At 42.5% G+C, this 12,272-nt stretch overlaps 1 protein-coding gene across 2 annotated transcripts in view; it reads right to left on the bottom strand.

Annotated features, from left to right (window-relative positions):
- Tmem135 (transmembrane protein 135) overlaps positions 1 to 10,489 on the bottom strand; it is a 178,494-nt gene extending 168,005 nt beyond the window's left edge. For both annotated transcript variants that reach the window (XM_048360931.1, XM_048360932.1), the window contains exon 1: positions 10,198 to 10,489. In XM_048360931.1, coding sequence (XP_048216888.1) covers positions 10,198 to 10,338 — 141 coding nt within the window. In that variant the 5' untranslated portion in view covers positions 10,339 to 10,489. The remainder of the gene's footprint in view (positions 1 to 10,197) is intronic.
- Positions 10,490 to 12,272: the final 1,783 nt, after the last annotated feature.

Raw genomic sequence — 12,272 nt, 5'->3', positions numbered from 1 at the left:
ATCAAAAACAGCCAAGAACTAGCTGGGCAATGGTGATTCATGCCTGAAATCTTAGCCACTCAGGAAACTGATCGAGGCTTGAGTTTCTTGAAGCCAGCCTGAGCAAAACAGTCTATGAGACCCTTTATCTCCAACCTATCAAAAGGCCAGAAGTGGAACTGAGGTTCAAGTGGTAGACTACTAGCACTGAGTAGTAAAGGCTAACTGGAATCAAGGAACTAAAGCAACCTGAGAAATGTGATGAGTTGAAAGACTTACTGGTAACAGGTTGAAGACTTGGCACTCACAAGAGGAATTGATCAAAGCTGATGACACTTGGCCTGGCACTTTTCTCTCTTTAATACTTCACTTTTTTCCAAATCCTCTAACGTCTGTTTTCTGGAATTTACTGAACATTTTCCAATGATGTTACAAGTATAGTTAGTTAAAATCTGCTTTCATTTCTTTTAATTATCGAGTGTAGTAAAGTGTAATTATGAGAAGAGTCCCATATACAACTTGCAAATACTAATTTGCCAAACTAATTTGGTTCACTAATTAATCAAGCTCTTAACAAATAAGCATTACCTCTATTCCTAATATTCCAAGATGAAGTACTCATTTCTTATTACTTGAAGGGGGAAAAAACACAAATCTCAAACTCAAAACTAAGGCATATCAATAAATAGAGGAAATTAGCTGATATGAGTGACTGATCAAAGGGGAACTTAAAACTTTTTATCTAAGGTTGGTGTGAATTCACATCACTTTTTAATTACCAGTTATGATAACTGAAAAACCTATTAAGATGGTAGACTGTCAAAGCATCAAAGATCTAAGCATCCCTACAAATTGCTATATTGCTTTGTGGTATTTAGCAATGTAAACATATTTCACATTCACTTCATTAAAAAAAAGTAAAAGTAATAAAGATATTATACCAAGGTGTTTATAACTTTCTTAAAAAGTTGCATTTAATTTTTTGTTAAACTTTCACTTCCCTCTCTAGTACAACATTTTTTATCATTTCTAAAACTAGTACAGATAGATATATATAGATATACAGATAGATATATTAGTATAGTCCAGCCTCAACACTGCCCTGTTTTAATTACATATTTATGTATATTTATATATATACACATATATATAGCTTATGCTTAAGCTAAGGCTACAATTTTCAGCAAAGTTATGTCATAAAAGAGTCATTTTATATACATTCCTTTGAAATGTTCATGTACTTGTCCATCTAGCTAGCTACTGTCCACATTCAAATATTCCCCAGAACTCAAGGACAACGTATTTTTAGCACTTTAAATCTTAGATTGTAGTTTTAGTAATATAAATCTCAGACTGAAATATAAATTTTAGATTGAAAACTCCTGGATTAGAAAAAAAAGTACATTATTTGAATAAGCAAAGAGGAAAATGGTATGAAATGTGATCAGATAAGCACACAAAAAATTGCATTAGACTCCATAGGTCATAGGAAACTTTCGCACTTTTATTGAGCAGGGAATCTCTGGAAAGTTACAAGCAGAGGCATAGCAAGGATTACACAAGGACTCGTTACCACTTTAAACTATATGACAGGTATTTTAGAGATAAAGACAATGAGGTTCACAAAATGTTAAGAACCTACTCAAAACCACAAAGCTAGTAAGTGGCAGTTGAGAATTAATCTCATCTTCACCAAATCTTTTAGCAATATTTCATAAAACTCCCTGCCGAGGACTTCTCTGCCATGCTATCTCTTCCACTGAGCACTATTTATTTCTCAATCTCTTCATTTATCTGTTTCTATCTTTTCCCCACTACACCAAATATGAGCATTCTCCAGGTTTCCCCAAGATTAATAAACAATTCCAAGCATATGACTCCGTCAGCAACCTTTAATTGACTACCACCCACCAAATGAAGTTCAAGTTCTATCTGACATTTCCTGAATAACTATACGTTATTCTACATGAAGGTCAAGCAAACCATTCCTCTCCCTTTCTATCACCTATTTCTACCTTTCCCAATCCTTTTTTCTTTCTTCAAGGTCAATAAAATGCCACCTCTACTATTACGTTTCCCTTTACTTTCCAAATAGCAGTATGCCTAAACATCAAAGCTCACAATCTCTGCATTAGTTTATATATTTTATCAGAAAGCATTTTTTTAAAAAGCTCTTTAGTCAAAAATTCATGGCAAATACAATATTCTAAGTAGTAAACAAAAAGTTGATTATTTAAAGTAATTATATAATAATAAAACCAACTGCAAACATGGATATGAAAACTATCTGATGAGCTAGATGTAGTACTGCATGCCCTAATCCCAGCTCTCCGGAGGTGGAGGTAGGAGTCATAAAGTTGAGCCCAGCCTGAACAAGACAATCCAATGGAGAGAGAGAGAGAGAGAGAGAGAAGGAGAGAGAGAGAGAGAAAGAGAGAGAGAGAGAAAGAGAGGTGTCACTGTAAGGATGAACCATGTCGATTATATTCCCTTATTATTCCATATAAATCTTGCTACCAATTTTTTTTCAAAATAAATCATTTTTGACTGGATAAATTTCCCCAGATAGAAGACCACTCCTTTTATTTCATGAGAAATTTCTAAAGAAGATGCAAAGGTAAATAATGCTAGCAGGGAAAAACACCAATGATCTGAAGGCCTCTTCAACGTTTTTTAGTTTAACAAATACCTGTCTTAATGAGAATCTGCTAGCCCAAAAACATGAACATTTAGAACCTGTATCCCAATATTTATTAATTTGAGAATTAATAGTTCCTGGCTCACATCTTATTTCTAACCAAGCAAATAAAGGTAAACCAGACAGAACCATCTCTAGTCACCTCTAATCACAGAAAACTGATAGAGAAAAGGGTAGGAGAGAAAGTGCTTATGCCTTCAATGCTCAACTAGAGTAATACTGGCAGTTGTACTTTGTTCTCCACAGAGATCAAATAACAAGTTCAACAAACTCAAATTGACACAACAATGAAAAGGAAAAGTCATCCTTAGTTTCCTTTAAAAGAAAATGACTTTTTCCGTCTCCAAAAGCAAGTAAAACAAAGCAGGTAAAAATCATGTACTTAGTGATTTGAAGAAGTAAATCAATACCTTCAACTCCTACCCCACAATAGGCCTCAAGCAAAATCAAAGATGGATTATGAACAATTTCAGTGGATGTCAGATAGTAAATACAAACAGATACTTTCAGCAGTTCGCATTATTCACTGATTTCAGGGTTTCTTGTTTTTGTTTTAGGGGGAAGAAAAAAAACAAAGGCAAATACATAATAGCAAAAATTTCAAAGCCTCATTGCTAGTCTTGTTTAATCTCTTTAACCAGCTAAACCACAGCTGTAAGAAACTCAGTCCATATCACTGAAGTGACTTCTTCATTTAGTGATTTGTCAAGCTTTTCACAACTAGAGACTATATATAAATTTATACATAAACATTATATATAAATTCATGAATAAATATTTCTTTAAGACCTACTGATGATAAACTGATACTTTATAATCTAACAAACTTGCTAAGAATGTTACTCCAAGCTGGACAGCAGAGGCTCATGCCTGTCATCCTAGCTACTCAGGAGACTGAGAGCTAAGATTGTCAGTTCAAAGCCAGCCCAGGCAGAAAAGTCCCTGTGAATCTTATCTCCAATTAACCACTCAAAAACCAGAAGTAAGGCTGTGGCTCAAAGTTGTACAGCACTACCCTTGAGTTAGAAGAGCTCAGAGACAGTGTCCAGGCTGAGTTCAAGCCCCATAACCAATCAACCAAAAAAAAAAAATTAACTACAGATTTGTTAGATTATATTGTTCAAATAGAGTAAATAGTGAGTGAACATTTTCAAACTCTGCAGAAGGATATACACATCTAAAGGTGAATGAAAACAAAAGTTTTAAGCTGGTGTCAGTGGCTCCTACCCGTAATCCTAGCTATTCAGGAGGCTGAGATCTGAGGATTGAGCATCCACGCAAGCTCAAGCATGAAGGTCTCCAATTAAGCCAGCAAAAAGCCAGAAAGAAAGTTGTGGCTCAAGTGGAAGAGTACTAGCCTACAGTTAAAAAAAGAAAAAGGTAAAAGACAGTTCCTGTGCCCTGAGTTCAAGCCTAGCTAGCACCACCACCAAAGAAGAAAATGAAAGTTTTTGAATAATCCCTTGCCCAAAGCACCGAAGATTCTCTATTTTTGGAATCAGATAAGGGTAAATGTCAATGTCAGTACCCTATTTCTCAAGAAAGCCACCTAGGTAGCAACCACTTGAATAAAGTTAGTTAAGTTGTCCTTCTTTGGAAAGGCACCTTAAGGACTTGAAGAACATAGAATTCACACTCCCAAATATGCAATTATGCAATCTAAATTTGCCTCGAAACCAAGAGCACTAAACTTTTAGTGGATGTCTAGAGATTGAATTGCATAATAACTCCTTTTCATGATCATCTGTGTAAGCAGGCAATGACTTCCTAAAATACATACTGGTACATGTGTAAGTTGTTAGCAAACATTACAAAATTGGTAGGAATCTATTTAGGAGCAGATCACAAAGGAGCAGTAGCTATGTGCACCTGATCATAAAAGGTTTTTTTTTTCTTCTTTGTTGCTGTTTTTGTTTTCTTTTCCTTTTGTCCTGTTTATCTGCCTTTGAGAGGATTAGGGGAGGCACAGAAAGGGTGAGACAAAGGGTGAATAAATGTGATACTCACTAGACACTATATTGAAAATGAACTATACAACTTGTGGGGACAGGAGGGAAAAACTGGGAGAGAGCAAGGGAAGGAGTAGCACTGTTCAAAAAGAAATATACTCTAGGGGCTGGGGATATGGCCTAGTGGCAAGAGTGCTTGCCTCGAATACATGAAGCCCTAGGTTCAATTCCCCAGCACCACGTATACAGAAAACGGCCAGAAGTGGTGCTGTGGCTCAAGTGGCTGAGTGCTAGCCTTGAGCAAAAAGAAACCAGGGACAGTGCTCAGGTCCTGAGTCCAAGGCCCAGGACTGGCAAAAAAAAAAAAAAAAATATATATATATATATATATATATATATATATATATATATACACTCTATCTGACTTATGTTACTGTAACCCCTCTGTACATCACCTTTGAAATAACAATAGAGAAATTTAAATTTAAGAAAAAAAGATACAAGAGAGCTAGGTGCCAGTAGCTTATGCTTGTAATCCTAGCTACTCAAGAGGCTGAGATCTAAGGATCATGATTCAAAGCCAGCCTGAGCAGTAAAGTCCATGAGATTCTTATCGCTAATAAACTACAAAACAAAGCTGAAAGTGGAGCTTTGGGTCAAGTGGTAGAGCACTAGCCTCGAGCAAAAGAAGCTCAGGGACAGCACCCAGACACTGAATTCAAGAACCAACACTAGTTAAAAAAAAAAAAAAAAAAAAAAAGGATACAAGTAGTAAACTGTTGAATGAGGATCAATATTGTTTTATAAATTATTTTAAAAATTCACAAGTACAATGCAGTTCTACATTCATAAATGTTTTAAGCATAAGATAAATGCATAGAAAAATCATAGCTACTAGAAAAGAAGCCTGAGTACAAATGTACACAATAAGAGAGTCATTACAATAGGAATAAAAAGAATCAATTTAGAACAATGTATGTGACAATAATTTCCCAATCAAAAGAAAATCATGTATCTCTATCTAATGAGATATATAAAATGAGACCTATTTTGCAGGTTCTAGAAAATACTCTCCCCAAACCATATTCTCTTCAGATTCCCTCCTCTTCTATCTATGATGGCAACTGCATCAATCAGACTTGAAATTCTAAGAAACAGATCTTTCAGTCCCCAGTCTGGAAGTCCACTACATTCTTTCTGCGAAATGCCTCTAAAATTGCCCTTTCATCTTCTTTTGTAGGCTGCATAGTGTCTTCCTCTCTCCTGTACTATGCTTGAGTTCTTTTATTCATACCTGTCTGTACTCATTCACTTAGGGACTTACTGAAGTACTGTGTGCTAGGTCTAAATACCAAGTATTCATTCTAACAGGAAATAAGACCCACATCACAATTAATGCGATATTTCAATAGCAACCCCACTTTATTAGCTAGGGCCTTCCTACAACTATTATCCCATTTCGATCCTCATGACAGCCCTAAAAATGACCATATTTATTTTCCACAAGGCAAAGAGACCGAACCACAAAGAGATTAAGTGATTTTCACATTGCTAATAAATTGCATATGGAAATGATAGGAGTCAATTATTTCTACCACATGAACTTCTAAACCACCTTTCCAATCCAGCCTGTCCATATCTACCAGATGTATCATTGTAAAGCATCATTTTTACCCTTGCCTCAAAAGATCCTTCAACATTTCCTTTAGCCTAACTTTCAGTTTGACTCTTGAATCAAAAATCAAGAATTGAATCCTATCTTCCTTTTCCTTACAAGCCCTGAAACTGTACAAAGTACTTAATTCCCTGATCTTCCATTTTCTTACCCATAAAATATAGGGAATAAGAGGGTGGAACTGTGTAAGGATTAAACAAAACAAAATATGTGAAAATCTAAACATGTAATAGCTTAATAAATAGAATCTACTGTTCTGAACTTGATTCACAAGCCTTCTGTTCCTCCTATGAAGCCACTGAGATTTCTGCCTCAATTCACACTATTACTTAATCTCTATTAGGAATAAGCATTCACCCAGGCTCATGCCTATAATCCTAGCTACTCAGAAGGCTGAGATCTGAGGGTCTCAGAGCCAGCCCAGGCAGGAAAATTTGTAAGGCCTTTATCTCCAATTAGCCACCAGAAAACTGGAAGTGGCTCAGAGACAGCACTAAGGCCCCAAGTTCAAGCCCTAAAACCAACCAAATAATTAAATAAAATAAGCACTCTATGACTATGTGCTACAAGAGTCAATGACTGTCCATTCTTAGCTTCAAAGATCACTTCAAGCTCCACTTCCTCCAAGAAACAATGAATTTCATTCCTACGTGTCACTGGTGAATGGGGGAAAGAAATATTCATATTCTTTTTTTTTTTTTTTTTTTTTTTGGCCAGTCCTGGGCCATGAACTCAGGGCCTGAGCACTGTCCCTGGCTTCTTTTTTGCTCAAGGCTAGCATTCTGCCACTTGAGCCACAGCGCCACTTCTGGCCATTTTCTGTATATGTGGTGCTGAGGAATCGAACCCAGGGCCTCATGTATACAAGGCAAGCACTCTTGCCACTAGGCCATATTCCCAGCCCCGAAATATTCATATTCTGAACAAAAAAAATGCTGTAATCATCGATTCATTTCATTCTTACAAACAAAGGTAGAGTAATGTGCATGAAGCCAAACAGCTCTGTAGTTGGTTAGAAAGAGCTAGGCTGTGAATCTAGATACTCCTCATTCTTATTTAAAGTCTAACTTCTTCCTATCACATTACCATGCATGGGGAACAAGGGGATATACATTTAATCAATAACTATGCAACACTTACATAGGGCACAGGGTCACAATACGCTCTAACTAGTCCCATCAACAAATAACTAAATACTGAAACAAATCTGTCATAAAATAATGCTTATCCTTAGGGCCTACAATAGGCTCTCAAACTTTCAAATCTCCATTCCACTTCAACAAAATAAAATGCTACTCAGTTCCCACTAATTTTGTTTTACAATCACTTATAAGATGCAAACCAAAGCTTAAAATACACAGCTGTGAAACAGGTAAGACCAATGAGATAGAAAATTTATCCCAGTTACCCAGGTGACTAATATCTGAAATTTTAGATTCAAAACCAGCCCAAGCAGGAAAGTGCTTAAGACTCTTATTTCCAATTTATTTCCAATCTTATTTCCAGCAAAAAGCCAGAGTGGAGATGTGGATGAGCCTTGAGCAGAAAAAGTTAAGGGGCAGTGCCCAGGCCCTCAGTTCAAGTCCCAGTACCAGCACAAAAAAAAAAGAAGAAAAGGAAAGACAAAGAAAAGAGCTATTTATGCACCTGCTTATTCAAGTGAACTTCCTTACCAAAGTATATAATAAATAAATTTTCTAGACTACAGACATAATAAATATCAAGCAATGGATAAACATTTGAACAAATGAATGAGTATGCTATGGATTTTTTGGAGGGAGAAATTGCATAACATAAACTAGTCTCCCACCTAGTTCATAATCCTGAGGTCAGGAACATGTTTTTTTATGATGTTAGGATTGATACCAGGGCCTTGCACATGGTAGGGAAGCACTTTACCCCTAAGCTGCATTCCCAGCCCAGAACAATCTTTTCTGTACAGTTGAATACATCAAAATCAACACTATGTATAGATGTTCTTTAAAAAAAATAATACATGGCCAGGCACTGGTGGTTCATGCCTATAATCCTAGCTACTGAGGAGGCTGAGATATGAAGATCGAGATTCAAAGCCAGCCTGGGCAGAAAAAGTCTGTGAGACTTATTTCTAATAAACTACTCAGAAAAAGCAGGAAGTGACTCTGTGGCTCATGTGGTAGAGCGCTAGCTAGCCTTGAACACGAAAAGGGAGAGCACAGAGCAGAGCCCTTGGCCCTCAGTTAAAGCCCAGAACCGACAGGAAAAAAAATATTTATATACATACATATATATATATATATATATATATATATATGACTGAGGCTGGAGCCACAAACCTTAATGGTGGAACACTTATATAGGACACATGAGGCCCGCTGAGTTCAGTCAAAAGCACTGGGGGGGGGGGGGGGGAACCTCTAAATCATGAAGTGGAAAAGCAGACAGCAAATAAGCATAAATATTTGCCACTGAAAGCCAAGAAGGACACTGTACTTCAAATAATAAGCTTACTTATTACCCCCTTGCCTGTCCTCTAGATCCTTACTCCTGGTTGTGGCCCCAAAAGCATTACTTGGGAGTTTGTTAGGAATGAAGCTTCTCTAAGCCTCACCCAGACCGGACTCAAAAACCTGAACTTGGTCCCTAGGGAATTCCCAACACACCACAAGAAAGCTTGAGACTCACCAGTCTAGACCATAAAAATGAAGCCTGGCTCCTGCAACCTCAGAGAAAGTCACCCTCATCTGGGCACTCTCTCTGTAATGACTAGAAACTTTTCAAGTGTACTGGAAACACGGCCACAACCCATTTTCAATCTATATTCGAGCATCAATCCAAATGGAACTTCTAGGAAAGATATCAAAACTGTGACCTCCTTCCCTCTTTTGAACAGGCTCTACGAGAAAGAAAATGAGACAAGGAACCTCAATGCCCAGCCAATAAATCTTTAATACCAAGGATAAGATAAGGCATATTAAAGATGTTCATGGGAACATTAAGAAGAGACGCCTTTTAACAGTCCTCAGTCAGTGTTACACACCTGTGTCCACGGAGTCTCTCTAAACTGCCCCCCCCCCGTGAAGCTTACAATGAAACAACCTAAAGTAAAAGGTGACACCAGTCACATCTCCACAACGCTTGAGTAACCGTGCTTTAAGAAGTCTCGTGCCACGAGTCAAACGTTTTTTTTAAAAACTCAACCTTGCAAAACCCTGAAGGTTGCGCTCTGGTCTCCCAAACACGGCCTGTGGTAACCGTGGTAACGAGGCACCGAGGGTCACACCCGCCTTTTCCTCGCCTTAGAGGAGGGGGACGCGCCAAACCGAGCTGCGGGGACTCCCGTCGCCGCGGCCCAGACCTGCGCGGGGCCCCCGAGAGTCGGCGTCGGGAGTTGGGAGCCCGTCCTCCGGGCAGCAACAGGCGGGCAGCATCGGGGTGACAGCTCCCTCCCGCGCCCCTCCCCGCGGGCGGCCCGCCCCAGCCCCGGGTGCACGGCCCCCCAGGAGCGAGGCCCGCACTCCCCAGGCCCCCCCAGGAGCGAGGCCCGCACCCCCCAGGCCCCCCCAGGAGCGAGGCCCGCACCCCCCAGGCCCCCAGGAGCGAGGCCCGCACCCCCCAGGCCCCCAGGAGCGAGGCCCACACTCCCAAGGCCCCCCAGGAGCGAGGCCCGCACTCCCCAGGCCCCCCCCAGGAGCGAGGCCCGCACTCCCCAGGCCCCCCCCCAGGAGCGAGGCCCGCACCCCCCAGGCCCCCCCAGGAGCGAGGCCCGCACTCCCCAGGCCCCCCCAGGAGCGAGACCCGCACTCCCCAGGCCCCCCAGGAGCGAGGCCCACCTCCCGCCCCACCCCCGGGCGCCGCCGCGCCCCCACCCGCCCGCCCGCCCGCTCTGCAGGCGGCCCCGACCCGGGGGGTCTCACCAGGTAGAGGGGCGCGTAGATCTTGAGGGACTCCTCCAGCGCGGCCCACGTGATCTGCACCAAGGACACCCGGCAGGACGGGTGCCAAGTGTGGCCGATCTCGTAGCAGTTGTGAGGGATGGACTTGCTGAGGGCCGCCATAACGAGGAGCCGCGCGCCGCGCCGCGCCCGGGAAGCGTCCCACCGAGGCTCTCGAGGGAGCGGCGCGGCCGCTCAACCGTCGCCCCCGGGCCGTGAGGGGCGCTCGAGGGACGGGATGGAGGGGAAAGGTCACGCCCGCCGGGTTACTCCGGGCCGAAGTCCTCGGATGTTGAGAGCTCGGCGTATAGCCGCTCGAGGGGGCGGGGCGCGCACGGGGAGGAGGCGGGGAGAGGCGGAGCGTGCGCGCTCCCACGCCCCGGGGTCGGGGGCTCCCGGGCGCGCTCCCGAGGCCCCGGCGCGCGCGCGCCACCCCGGGGAACCCGGAGCGACTCCGGAAGCGGAGGAGACCAGGACCTTGGCCGCGAGGGCGCGCCTGGGGCGTGCGGGCCGCCCACAGCTCGGGAACGCGTCTGCCTCCCCATCCACCGCAGGCGCGCGCGCGCGGCCGCGTGCTGCCGGGGCGCGCTAGGTGGGACAGGTGACTTGGGTCAAACTGTACTACGGCCACCGGCCTGTCCGAGCCCAGCCAAGTGGGGCTGAGGGTAGTGGAACAAAGGGCTTGAATGCTGTCGGGAGCTGGCTGGAAGGTTTGCGGAGGGGAAGGCCTGTAGTAAACACGCTCTGCAGAATTGCCAGGTCCCCCTGTCAAAGGGTGCATTGCCGGGTGCTGGACGCCTGGGCTGCCTGCTGGGTGCAGCAGGTCACATCTAGTCCAGACCCTAACCACTGAACAAATCTCATCTACGTTGTTTTTGGACGGGTGCACCCACCTGTCACACACACACACACACACACACACACACACACACACACAGGCAGTGGTGGTGTGGTGTGTTAGAATGCATGCCTAACTAGAGAGGTTGATCAACGATTGATGATTGGCATGCCTTCGGTATACGTATGTAGCCCACAGGATCTAGGGCAAGCAGCTTTTAGTCTGAATAATCTTAGGAAAGGATCTTACAGGTGGATCCTGGTATTCAGTCTTCCTCTAAAGCAGAACCTTTTGCAATCTGGAGAGACGGGGAATGAAAAGCAAGCAGTTCTTTTTAAACTCAGAGGCCCTGGATTCTTTTTCTTCTTTCAAATTCAGCTCAACATTTGAATCCTTCCCTTTGTTACGTAATATGTCCGAGTTATTATAGCTCTTTGGCATGTAATTGATGTGATTTGTTTGGAACTGGGCCTATGAATTCTGGAAAAACGGATAAAATCTTACGTCTTCGTGCCCACCTTGGGCTTCGATTATCTTTAATTTTATTCTTTTTCAGAAATACTTGTTTCAATACACAGTATAAAAAGCATGCTTCCCAGGGCTGGGGATATGGCCTAGTGGCAAGAGCGCTTGCCTCGTATACTTGAAGCCCTGGGTTCGATTCCCCAGCACCACATATACAGGAAATGGCCAGAAGTGGCGCTGTGACTTTAGTGGCAGAGTGCTACAGCCTTGAGCAAAAAGAAGCCAGGGACAGTGCTCAGGCCCTGAGTCCAAGGCCCAGGACTGGCAAAAAAAAAAAAAAAAAGCATGCTTCCCATCACGGGGCCTACTCTTTTTCTGTCTGAAGCCTCTGACATTTTGTCAACCATGTTGTAGCTCTCAAGCAATTGTGCCTTCTAGAGTTTCGCAGTATTGCCCAAGTTTTAGCTGCTCTGGGGTTTGAACTCAGGGCCTCACATGCTAGTACCACCATGCCCAAAGTCTCTTTGGGGTGTCGTTTCTTGATGAGCTGCCTCTTTCACTAACTTTATTGAAAATCTATGCATGACATAAGGTACCTGAGTTTCATTTTTCATTGTGAAAAATGAATTGCTATTTTTTAACAATATCATTTGGGACTATGGCATTTGAAACTACAGGTGCTTTGAAGGCAGAGATGGTCCCTTGTATTTCATTGTGTGGTAGATGATGCTCACAGTAGACTAGCAACATGTTT

The sequence above is a fragment of the Perognathus longimembris genome, chromosome 13 (assembly GCF_023159225.1).
Source record: "Perognathus longimembris pacificus isolate PPM17 chromosome 13, ASM2315922v1, whole genome shotgun sequence".
NCBI lineage: Eukaryota > Metazoa > Chordata > Mammalia > Rodentia > Heteromyidae > Perognathus > Perognathus longimembris.
Note: the sequence above shows the minus strand (reverse complement) of the source record. Positions and strands in the feature narration are given on the sequence as shown.